Consider the following 13,139-nt stretch of genomic DNA (forward strand, 5'->3'; position numbering starts at 1 on the left):
CTGCAGACTTTCCCTTCCCCTCAAGGGGCTGTGCTTGGCTCTACCTGCTCTGTGAATGGAGAACCCAAGTACTGTTACCCCTATACTCCCGTTGTAACCTGCCAGAGCTTGCCAGAACTTGCCAGATCAGATCCAGGTTCCTTCTGCTGCCTGCTAGAAGCAAGAATTGTCTGTATAGACATATTTCTATGTATAAATCATTATCTTTTGTACTCAAACTCTTCCCACTTTTCAACTTTCTTATTATTACATTTGAATATTGTTCTTCTAGTCACCTAGTCTCACAACCTCAGTCTCATCTTTAATGTCATTCTGGACTCTTTACAGACTCCTTATACTTACCACATAAAGTCAATCTGTTGGCCAGTTCTTGGACCTTTTAACATCTCTTATCTAGATATATTCTCCTCCCTCCACTCACATAACCATCATGTTGATGCTGGCTCTCATCACGTCATATTTGGGCTTTTGATACAGTTATCAGGTTAGTCTCCTTGCCCTGGCTCTCCCCTCTCTCAATTTCTGAAAGAATGTTTCTAAGGGAAGGTCTGACCATGTGGTGCCATCACTCCTCCCTTACTCGGTAGACTCCAAAGATTTCCTATTGTTCTCAAGAATCATTTATAAAATCCCTTGGAGACATATCCATTCCATCTGCTAATTTTGCACCTTTCTATGGTCTGTTTCTGGAATGTTCTCTATTCTTATGTTTCTATTCCAGAGGCTCCCCTGGTCTTCTTCAAGGATCAATTAAAATCTCACCTTCTCCTGGAGGATGTTTCCCCATCCTCCCACCCCCAGTTAGTACTTTCTCTCTGATATTAACTTCTATTTACATTGTAAATATTTCATATGTAAACATTTTTGAGTGCTGTCTTCCTTTTTGGAATATTAATTCCTTGAGGGCAAAGTGATTTGATCCATAATAAGCACTTAATAAAGGCAAGTTGACTAGACTTTTGACCTGGGGTTTCATTGTAGGATGGAGCTCCAGGGAAGAGAACAACCTTCACCAATGCAGATTGATAACCTGCTATATAATTTATTGTTTTAGAGAGAGAGTCATTGAAAGATTATGGGACTCTCTCAGGATCACAGAGTCAATCTTTTAGAGGCTGGAAGTGAATCCAGGATTTTTTACACCAAGACAAAAATCTATCAATTTAGATACAAGTGCCTCATTTTTGTTTCTGCTGCTAATTATTTTATTTTCATCCTTTATGATATTTACTACATAGTTCTAAGCTCCTTGGAGCTATTTCATAGAATTCCAGAAATAGAAGGGGGCTCAGAACTACATACCTTACCCAAAATATGAACCTCTCTGTTCATATTTGAAAATCAAGGTGATCAGCTAGTCTGTGAAATTTGCTTTGAAAAGATCTAAAAGGTAATTGTACACAAACTTCTTCCCCATCACTTATCAATCTCCTACTCTTTCAATTCTCTTAAGAAAGTTTTTAAAAAGAACTATTATGCTTCCATTAACTTAGAAACAGTTCTCATATACCCATGGCACAGTGAATAGAGCTTTAGGCTTGGAATCAGGAAGACTTATCTGTATGAGTACAAATCCAGCCTCTGATATTAGACCTTTGACTCTGGGCAAATCACTTAACCCCATTTGCCTCAGTTTCCTCCTCAGTTAAATGAGTTGAAGAAGGAATGGCAAACCATTGCAGTATCTTTGCCAAAAAACCCCAAATGGGGTCACAAAGAGTCAGACATGACTGAGCAAAATAGAACACCCTCTCCTAGCCATTCATTAACTTTTGCTCTGGTTCCTTTCTCCATATAATTTTAAGCCAGATAAAGTCATTCCAATTTCTATTTGAACATATTTACACTTTCACGGTAATATAGAACTTCAGAATTAGGAATGACTGAAATGTTCATTTTTAAAAATCATACCTGGCAAGGGTTCCTCTAGTCTCTACTTGAAGACCTCCAAACAAGGGGAACCTGCCACCTCTTGAGAAAGTCTTTTCCATTTTTGTGAGTTCTCTTTGTTAGGAATGGGTAACTAGATGGCACTGTAAATAGAGCACTGTCCCTGGAGTTAGGTGGCCCTGAGTCCAAATTTGATCTTAAATTTAGTACTTATGGGACACTGAGTAAGTCATGTAACTCTGTTTGTCTCATTTTCCTCATCTATAAAATGATCTGGAGAAGGAAATGGCAACTCACTTTAGTATCATTGCCAAGAAAACTCCAAATGGGATCACAGAGAGTTGGATATGACTGACCAGCTAAACAACAATAAACTTGTTAGGAAGTTTGCTTTTTTGTTTATGTTTTTCTTAACATTGTCTCAATTTTCTCCTTTGCAGTTTCATCCCTTTGTAACTGGCTCTGTCCCATAGGGCAAACAGCATAAATCTGATATCTTTTTCATATGGAAACCCTTCAAATTTATTCAAGAGAACTATCATGATTCTCCAGCCCCTCCCCCATCCCATGCCAGGTTAAGTACTCCCAGTTCCTCCAACCTATCCCATTATAACACAGACTCATGTCCTTTCAGCATCCTGGTTGGCCACCTCTGGATACTTTTCATCTTATCAATGTCTCTCTTAAATAGTGGCATCCCAAACTGAACATGGTCCTTTAAATGAGACTAGATATAGTCCAAAAACATTGGGAATAACACTTCTTTATTCTGAGAAGGTATACCTCTAGATCAGCCCAAAATCTTTAATAAAGGTATTAGCTTTTTTTAACCATCAAAGTACATTGTTGACTCCTATTATAGTCAGTCATCCAACACTATGATCTTTTTCAGATTTTCAGTTGTATAACTATGACTCTCATCTTTTACTCATGAAGTTGATTTTTAATATGGAAGCATAAGACTCTGCAATTATCTTCCTTGTTTTTCTCATTAAGTATAGGCCAATGCTCTTTTTGAATAATGACTGCCCTCCAGTGTTTGCTATACCTCGAAGTTTTGTGTCTTCCTTTCTTCATATCTCCAGCACATAGCATAGTATCTGACATATTGTAGTTGCTTAATAAGTGTTCATTGACTATGTCATTCACAAATGTGAAGAAAATGTCATTTTTGCAGTTTCCAAGTTATTGGTAAAACTAAAAAAAATAGCACAGGGCCAAGAATAGATTGTGGGGATACTCTATTGGAGACCAATTACCAAACTAAATTTTATATTGAGTAAAACAACCAATTCCAAATGAATTTAAATAATTTATCATGTAGTCCACAACTCTTCTTCTCCACAAAATTAGGATGAGAACAAAAGCTTTGTTAAAATCTAGGTAAAGTATATTTAACAGAATTCCCCTCATCTACCAATCTAGTAACCCTATCAAAAAAAGAAATGAGGTTTGCCTGGCATGACTTATTCCTGATGAAGCATGGTTGGCTCTTTGTAATCATTGCTTTTCTTTTTTAGTTCTTCACAAACCATCTTTAATAATTCATTCTAGAATTTTTCCAGGAATCGAAGTCAAGCTCATTGGCACATAACTTGCAGACTGTTCTTTTCTGATTTTTGAAAATTGAGACAATTTCCTTCCCTAATCTTGTGGTGCCCCTTATTTTTTTTCACAATCAAATATTACTGACAGCTCAGTCATCACATATTCCTACTTTGTCTCTGCCTTTAAATCTACAATTAAGATTGCTAACATTCCACCTGTACCTCAACACCCTCATCTTTTGACTCATTATTCTCAAATCTCATTCTGGCTTTCATCCAAATAGAAGCAGTATTCTCAAAGTTTACCTAAATATCTCATGGGGATTCAAACATTTTTATCTTCTCTTAAACTCCATCACCTTGATAATTGTAATATCAGAAATTTTCACAGAAAAAGCATTTAATTCAAATGTTCCTGATGAAGATATTAAAGGAACTGAAAAATCATCTTTTTTCACTAACCAGGTTTCCACAGATAGATGGCAATGGAGAAATGGAAAATGTTTGAACATTTAAAATTTTTTTTAAAATTCCTTTTATTTGTGGCAGTGGGAAGAACACCTTGAGAAAATTAACCTTTCTCCCTTAGTGTATTCTACCCAAATAAAACTAAATAGTTCCTAAGAGTTTCTTGACTTAAGAGTACTTAAGAGTACTCTTTATATAATTATCTTATTTCAAAGCATCATCTTAAATAATAAATACCATTGAGAAATGCCAGTTCTCATTATTTTTATCATTTTCCTCACACAGAGACAGCCATGGTGTGGTGGATAGAGAACTACTAGACACACTTGCCTCACTGTGTGACCATAGGCAAATCACTTAACTTTTCAGTATTCTGGGTAACTCTCTAAGGCTCTAAGGGGTATCTTGCACTCACAAAAGTTTCTTCATTTGGGACTTCCAAATGGAATCACAGATCTAGTCTTTAATCCCCTCTCATTCATAGAAGCATCACAGAAAACAAGGTTGTTAAAAAATGCCATAATATTAGATGACTTAACAATAAAAGCTATATTTTCCTTTTTTTAAAAGGTTTTTGCAAGACAATGGGGTTAAGTTGCTTGCCCAAGGCCACACAGTTAGGTAGTCATTAAGTGTATGAAGCTGAATTTGAATTCAGGTACTCCTGACTCCAGGGCCAATGCTCTATCCACTGCACCACCTAGCTACCCCCAAAAGCTATATTTTCCAAGCAAATTTAAGCTCTTGGTTATCTTTTTGCTTTATAATGTATTTATATTTTCAATGATTACACTCATGACACTTTGTTTCTAGGTTTTTTGAATATATTAAATTACTTTTTTTTTTGTTTTTTTCTTTCTATCAGAATCTGTAATTTTGTCAATATAGGGAGCACCTAATGGAACAATTCCCTCAACAAATGCAGCAACTTTCTTCAATATAGAATCTTTTTTTTTTTTGTTTTTTGCAAGGCAATTGGATTAAGTGACTTGTTCAAGGTCACACATTTGGACAATTATTAAGTGTCTGAGGTTAGACTTGAACTTAGGTCCTCTTGACTCCAGGGTTGGTGCTGTATCCACTGTGCCACCTAGTTGCCCCCTCAGTATAGAATCTTAAACAGAATTGCTTAGGAGACTTAGAAATTAAATAATCTGCTCATCACCCCACAACCAGCCAAAGGTAGGGCTTGAACCAGGTTCTCCTGACTTCCAAGATCCAAGAATGAGTCTTCCTCATTCTATAGACTACCTCTCAAATTTTTATTAAATTTTTGAAATATGGGACTATGATATGGAAAGTGATCAATTTAATACATGTATGATATGAATCTCTCTCTTTTAGGTACTCTTTTAACAAAAGAAGGTGAAAAAACTTTTTTCCCATGTAAACTTGAAAATGAGGATTTTTTACAAGAAAAAAATATAACTGTCAATTGGTACAGAGTAGAAAATGCAAACTTCAGTAACTTGGCATCCTTTCCAATGATCTTTGATAATCGATTCAGTTGGACAAGAGAAAATTTCTCTTTGTCTTTAAGATCTCCTACTCCATCAGATAGTGGAAAGTACCTCTGCAACATTTCATCTGTAGACTATACTCAGCTCACTGTACAACTTTTGACAGTTGGTAAGTTACAGTAATTGGTAATGGAATGTAACTATAAAAATAAAAAATATGTCAATAGAACTAGAAATATATGAGTCATCAAGCAAGAAAATCAAAAGTTTATTTTGATCATGAAATTAATCTTAACCTGATCCAAAAATCCTCATGTCCATCAAATGTTTATTCTTGCAATAGGCACAAGGAAGATTAATTGCCCTTCTTTTACAAAGCAAATTGGACACATTTTCATCAAAAGTATACCTTGGAGATGTCGTGGGTTCAGTGCCATTCCACTGTAATAAAGTGACTCAAATTAATGTTTTGTTTTATTACAGTTTACACTATACTATAGTCTGTTACATGTGCAATAGAATTATATCAAAAAGATGTACATACTTTAAAATACTTTGAAGCATTTCTCAAAAATGCTAAGTATTATCTGAGTTTCTGCAAATCATAATCTTTTTGATGGTAATGGATCTTACCTTTATTTTAATGACTGCTAACTGATAAGAATGGTGATTGCCAAAAGTTGGGGGCTGTGACAATTTCTTAATTTAAGACAATGAAGTTTGCTGCATTGACTAATCTTCCTTTCGTAAAAGATTTCTCTGTAGTATGTGATGCTGTTTAATAGTATTTTTCCCAATGTAGAACTTCTTTCAAAATTGGAGAAAATCCTCTCAAATATTGCCACTATTTTATCAACTGAGTGTAATGAATATTTTCAATATCATTGTGGCTCAGAGAAAAGGGAAGTCAGGGACAGGAAGAGAGATGGTCAGTCAGTGAAGCAGTTAGCACATACACTGCATTTATTTATTAAGCACACACACATATATGGGCACAGTTCATCACTCTCCAAAACAATTACACTTGTAACATCTAATCATAGATCACCATAACAGATGTAATAATAATAATAAAAAGTTTAAAATATTGTGAGAATTACCAAAATGCGACATAGAGATATGTTGTGAGTGCATAGTGCTTGAAAAATGACTCCTATAGATTTATTTAACACAGATTTGCCACAAATCTTCAATTTGTAAAAAAATACATCATCTGCAAAGTGCAAATAAAGAAACACAATAAAATGAGGTATGTCTCTATACTGACCATTATATAGAATTTTAGATTCAGGGAGATGAGGTAGGCCACTGCTGCCTCGGCCATATTCCTTTAAAAGTGCACAAAGGGCAGGTATTCAAGATACCTAACATATACATATATATATATATATATATATATATATATATATATATATATATATATATATATATATATATATACACACTCTGACAAACACTGTAAAGAAAGAAATTCCATATAACCAAATCTGTAAAGAGACTACCCAACATACAACCTAGTCTGATTTGCTCAGAAACATACAAATCATAAATACAATGCCCAGAATTCAAAATTGGGTACCAAGATTCCAAATTTAGTGTTTTTCTCCCTGTACCATTATCTGAAGTTAATAATCAAAAAGTTTCAGATGATTTTTCCCCCAACCATAATTCTTCAAAGCCATTGGCCAATTAAATATATTTTAAACACCTGAGAAGCAAAAGTATATTTTTAAGGCATTAAATTTGCTAATTTTAGAGTAAATTAACCTCTTACTTCATAGCAATTCAGAAATCATGTAGACAGTTGCCGTAGAGAGCATTGTTGTGGTCATAATGTGTAGTTTTCTGTCTTCTGATTGTTTTGTATCAGTTCACATAAATATTCCCATACTTCTCTTGATTATTCATTTACTTTAATTAATGTTCACTTTGCTCTTTTCAAAGTGTGCTAAGGATTCAGAAAAAATAATTTTCCCAAGATTTTTCATTGTTTCTTTTCAATTTTATCAATATTGAAATCATGATAGATTTAGTTTTCAGGATTAAACCTGGTTGAATATTAGTGTTTTCTTTTTAGAACTGTTTTAATACTGTTGAGATATGAACTGTAGTATCTAATACTTTTGGTAATATTTTTTACTTGCACAACTATTTAACAATCTGTCTCTCTTTGCCTATAGTGTCATATCAAAGAAGCTCTTTCTATAGGGCACATAGTGCTATTGCAGCTGGGATTTGCACTGTAATAATATGTATTGTTATTGGTATGTATGTACATTTATTTGCATATTTTACTTTTAGTCAAAACTTTTTTAGGACAAGGTTATATTTTATGTAGAGTTTGGGAATCTCTCTTATGGCATCCATGTAAAAAACAGTTTATAGTGACAAAAACACAAAAGATTTGTCCAAGAGTTTCCTTTGAATCAGAGCAATACCCTTATCCTGATAGTCCTGAGGCTCTAAGATGTTAAAAGATATTTTGTCTATAATTATGAAGTTATGTGTTAGAGATATTTGTTTTTTGCAAGACAGTGGGGTTAAGCGACTTGCCCAAGTCACATAACCAAGTATTACATATCTGAAGTCGGAGGTTCTCCTGATTCCAGGGTTGGTGTTCTATCCACTGCACCATTCTCAGAGATAATATTAGGATCCAGGTCTTCAGGACCTTATATACTACTCTCCAAATGATTCAGTGTCCAAAAAGCTAAAAGTCATTGAAATGTGAAGTCCAGTTCAATGTTTCTTTATTGTATGGATGTGATACTGTATTCTTTTTTAAAAAATTATTTTCTCTTTTATTAAGGATTTTATTTGAGTTTCACAATTTTCCCCCAATTTTACTCCCCCCCCCCCCAAGAAAGTAATCTGTCAGTCTTTACTTTGTTTCCATGTTGATACTCTTTTCTTGTCTGTCAGAGATATGAAGTTTACCAAGAGAGTTCCCTCAGTTTAGAAAGACAATTAAGATAGGGCCATTGAAAAACTATGTCTATTATTTGTGGACCAACCTAGCCAAATTTGGAGAGATTTATCATCACATTGTTCTTCAAAATGATGCATATTTGGACCACAACAATAAAGAATTTGTGATATACATCATGGATGAATTTCCCCTCCACTCCACTTCACAGATCACAGATCTCCAGAGCATTGAAATAATTAATGGTAGAACTAGAGCTGGAAGACACTTTAGAGACCAGAATCTAGACCAAAGATTCTTAAAAATATTTTGATAACTGTATTTCAATATAATTGTTTTTATTTATAATGATATGCATTTATTTTATGTATTCAAAAGCATTATGATAGTCCACAAAAAGGTTAAGAACTTTTAAAAAAATCTAATCCAAGTCTCTCAACTTAAAAATGATAAAATTGAGAGTAGAGAAGTTAAATATTTTCTATGGTGATCTCCTTATTTCACTAGAGCATTTTCCAACTTAATGTGCTTCATAAATAGTATCAGAGGAAACCATGGGCCTTTAACAGCCCAATGGTAGATCATAAACATATCCTAGGGTACTCCAACAGACATTCCACTACTGCTGCCACTTGTAACTACAGGGAGGTATTTCAATTGAACCTACAATTATTATTTTTCTTTTGCAAATAGTATTTTATTTTTCCAATTACATGTAAATATAGTTTACAACATCCATTTTTTATAAGATTTTGAGTTTCATATTTTTGTCTTCCTTGTCTCCCCTTTCACAAGGCAGCAAGTGATCTGATATAGTTTCTACATTTGCAATCATGTTAAACATATTTTCACATTCATCATGTTGTGAAAGAAGAAACAGAACAAAAGGAACATAAGAGAAAAAGTGGAAATTGAATTCAGACTTCATAGTCCTTTCTGAATGAAGATAGCATTTTCCATCATGAGTTTTTTGGAATTGTCTTGGATCATTGTATTACTGAGGAGAGCTAAATTTATCATAGTTGATTATCAAGCAATGTTGCTGTTACTATGTACAACTGAACCCACATTTATTAAGAGCCTATTGTATGCAGAGTACTGTGCTAGTTTCTAGAGCAGTTTAAACAAGGCATTGTTCTTGTCCTCATGGAGCTTACAATCTCTTACTTTAATATACAGTAAGGCAAGATAGGTACATTTAAAGTGAATGGATCATAGTATTTTAGAGCTTGAATGGCCCTTAAAGATTCCCTAGTATCTAGTTTATGCCCTAGATATAACAGATGAGAACAAAGAATTATAAAGGTGAAGTAATTTGCCTGAGGTCATGAGTAAAGAAAGTGGGAGAACCAGAATTTGAACCCAGGTCCTATGATTTTACTGTTTTTCTTTCTTCTGTACTGTGCTCTGTGAGGTTTGAAGAAGAAAACAATTACCAATTTGTGATTGAGGGTTTACTCTGGGAGGGTTTACTATTTTTTTTTTAGATTTTTTTTCAAGGCAATGAGGTTAAATGGCTTGCCCAAGGCCACACAGCTAGGTAATTATTAAGTGTCTGAGGTCAAAGGCCCTGACTCCAGGGTCAGTGCTCTATCCACTGTGCCACCTAGCGGCCCCTGAGGGTTTACTATTTGAGGTAGAATTTGACTTGTAAAAATTTAGTGGATAAACAAGGAGAAGGGAAATCTTACTAAGTACAGGAAAAGGTAGGGATAAAAGGTATGAAGACAGATAGTAAAAGGTACTTTAACTTTTATTATTTACTTACTTTTACTCAGAAGGCAAGGGGAGCTATGGAAGAGGCAAGGGGAGCTATGGAAGAGGCAAGGGGAGTTATGGAAGAGTGATCTATTCAAGTCTTACTCAGAAAATAGATATTTTTCAGCACTTATTATGAGCCTAGTAACATACTAAGTAGTGGGGATACAAAGAAAATAAAAGATAGACTTTGCTCTCAAGGAATCTAGAATCAAAGAGGGGAAACAACATACAAAAGGAAGCAGAAAAGAAAGGTTGAATGAGGGGAAGAAGGCATCCAGCATGGTGTCATCATGATGGAGAGGTCCAATGTAATATAGCCAGGTTGGAATAAAGATATGACTGACTTGAGTATTCTCATTAAATGGAAGTTTTGGGGGATAAGAACAGAAGGAAGGTGGATCCAGGGGCAGAGGAAAAAGATGTTTGAGTTCCAGGACCGATGTGATCTTTCAGGATGAAAAGGTTTAAAGGGAAGAGCAACAACCTATTAGGAAGCTGTAATTGTAGTTATTTGATGGTTTGTAGTTTGTAGTTTGATAACAACAGGAAAGAAAAGAGCAAAAGATATAGAAATATTGCAATGAAAGATTGTTATTGTTTAGTCATGTCTGATCCTTTGTGACCCTGTAGACCATACTGTCCATGGGGTTTTCTTGGAAAAGATCCTGAGGTGGCTTGTCATTTTCTTCTCCAGTAGATTAAAGGAAACAGAGAAAGGGTGGAAGGAAGGAAGGAAGGAAGGAAGGAAGGAAGGAAGGAAGGAAGGAAGGAAGGAAGGAAGGAAGGAAGGAAGGAAAGAAGGAAGGAAGGAAAGAAGGAAGGAGGAGAGGGAGACAGAAATATTGCAGAGGTAGAAAAGTTGCTATGTGACAGGAAATGGGAACGGAAGGCAAGGAAAAATGTCATGCTAACAATAAAGTTTCTGTATGGAAGACTGAATGAATGATGGTGCCATTGGTTCTTATATCTGGTTTCTGCTTTCTCAAAAGTGACTGATGGGAGCGGCTAGGTGACTCAGTGGATACCGCACTGGCCCTGGAGTCAGAGTACCTGAGTTCAAATCCAGTCTCAGACACTTAATTTACCTAGCTGTGTGGCCTTGGGCAAGCCACTTAACCCCATTTGCCTTGCAAAAACCTAAAAAAAAAGTGACTGATATCCACTTATGGAAAAAAGAACATTGTATTTGATGATATTAGAGAATTTGTTACTGCTGACCTCTTTTATCTCTCATATTCTTTCTCCTTTCTTGGCTTCAGTGATATACTGTTTAGATTTTCCATTTCTCTAAATAATAATCACTAGCTTGGTCAGGATTTTAGGACGATGGTCTATATTTGCCCTGTTGATTCAAGTTTTGTGAATAGCCAGGATGTTAAACAAGGTAATCTAGATTCCTTTGTCTATTCCCTTTCCTTGACCAACAAGATTTAAGCTGGGGATTTGGTTCAAGGCATTTTCAACTTCATTTTCCTTGAGTATCTCTCTCCTGAGAAGTGTTTAAACAGTGATATTCAAAATTTTTCCAGAAATGGGTTCTAATTATCAGATTTATTTCAGTTGTCCTTCATAGATTCTTGTGGCCACTCTTCGAATTTCTTACCTATTTTTGATACTCTCAATATTGAAGTCTTTTTCTTTGTCCTTCTTAGGAACTAGTTATTAATTTTCTTTTATTATGCCCGTTTATATGCCCTTTCAAGAATAATCAAGTCCCTTCATCCTACAATTTTATTGTGCTTAAAGAATCCTCTTGATTTTGGCTTTTATTTTTTTACAGGAGTAATAATGCACAAGAAAGGTATTAATTTAAACCACAGGTATTCAGGGGCTCCACAAAATGAAGTACAGGTCAGTCATTTTCCTTTGATCAAAATTTTAAATTTCAAGTCATCTTTTCTCCAGTGGCATTCAGGGTATTCAAATAAATAAAGTTGCAGGCAAAGGAAAAATATAAAAGTCTGAATAATTTTCTTTCTTTGATAATCATGATTCATGTCTTTCATAGAAAATAGGAAAGGGGAGATAGATATCCCACATTTTATCAAACACGTTGCTATTGCTTTTTCACCAAAATGACAATTTTCTTACTCTCTTTCCTTCATTTTCAGCAAGAATACTACTCTTGATTTAATTGTGAAAATCAATATGATGCTCATGAAGGCACTTAAAACATTGATTCTTCTGATTTGGAAAATCCACAAAAACAACAACAATAACAGCAACACCACCTTATAAGACCCAGGGGAGATATCTCAGACAGAGAAAAGAAAATCACTAGATTTAACCAGGCAATGTCTTCCTACCCTTTGAAATTTCTCCATTACAGACTTGATTCTCCAGAATCTGTAGCAATCATTCAGTTAGTAAACTGTACACTGGCAAAATGGTCAAAAGGCTGACAGGGCAAAAGGCAAGGCTATAGTGAATCAGAAAATAAGTAGAAGTAGATAGAGAAGGTGAGATTCAAATCAGTTAGTTTATCTATTTGTTTAGAAACCCTACTGAAACATTTGGGGAACTTGAAGTTAGTAGTCATAATGAAGTTTATTCTGTTTTCTCTTTTCCTACAGATCATTGATTAGAAAAATATGTGATAGTGTTTTCAATAACCCTAACCCTAACCCTAACCCTAACCCTAATAATTATTTTTATATCCTAGGAACCCAACTCTCAAAACAATGGAACAGAGGAGAACACATAACCTGTTTTCTTTGATGGTTATTAAACTTGGGTGCTGTTTAAGACTCCAGAAATAAATACTAGTTCTGTATCCCAAAGTTATCATAAGAAAGAGAAAAGAACTGATACAAAAGTATTTATAGCAGGTCTTCTTGTGATAGCAAAAATTGGAAATTAAATGGATGCTCACAATAAGGGAATGACTGAACAAGTTGTATTATATGAATGTAATGGAATACTATTGTACTATGAGATGATGAGCAGACAGATTTCAGAAAAACCTAGGAATTAATATAAATTGAAGTTAGCATATGAGTTGCTTCTTTTATTTGTTGCTTCATCTTTTTCATCTATTTCTTCTTTCACGATATGACTAATAATACGTTTTACATTATTGCACATATA

General features: G+C 34.6%; 1 protein-coding gene across 2 annotated transcripts in view; it reads left to right on the forward strand.

Moving 5' to 3' along the window:
* Nucleotides 1-13,139, forward strand: part of HHLA2 (HHLA2 member of B7 family) — an 82,015-nt gene extending 68,876 nt beyond the window's left edge. Inside the window, exons 5-8 of one of the 2 annotated variants that reach the window (XM_074233806.1) lie at nucleotides 5,250-5,534; nucleotides 7,546-7,629; nucleotides 11,833-11,903; nucleotides 12,715-13,139. In XM_074233806.1, the coding sequence (XP_074089907.1) occupies nucleotides 5,250-5,534; nucleotides 7,546-7,629; nucleotides 11,833-11,903; nucleotides 12,715-12,756 (482 nt within the window). In that variant the 3' untranslated portion in view covers nucleotides 12,757-13,139. Of the gene's footprint in view, nucleotides 1-5,249; nucleotides 5,535-7,545; nucleotides 7,630-11,832 lie in introns of both variants that reach the window. The other variant, XM_074233796.1, reaches the window with a different exon arrangement.

This window comes from Macrotis lagotis, chromosome 1 (genome assembly GCF_037893015.1).
Source record: "Macrotis lagotis isolate mMagLag1 chromosome 1, bilby.v1.9.chrom.fasta, whole genome shotgun sequence".
NCBI lineage: Eukaryota > Metazoa > Chordata > Mammalia > Peramelemorphia > Peramelidae > Macrotis > Macrotis lagotis.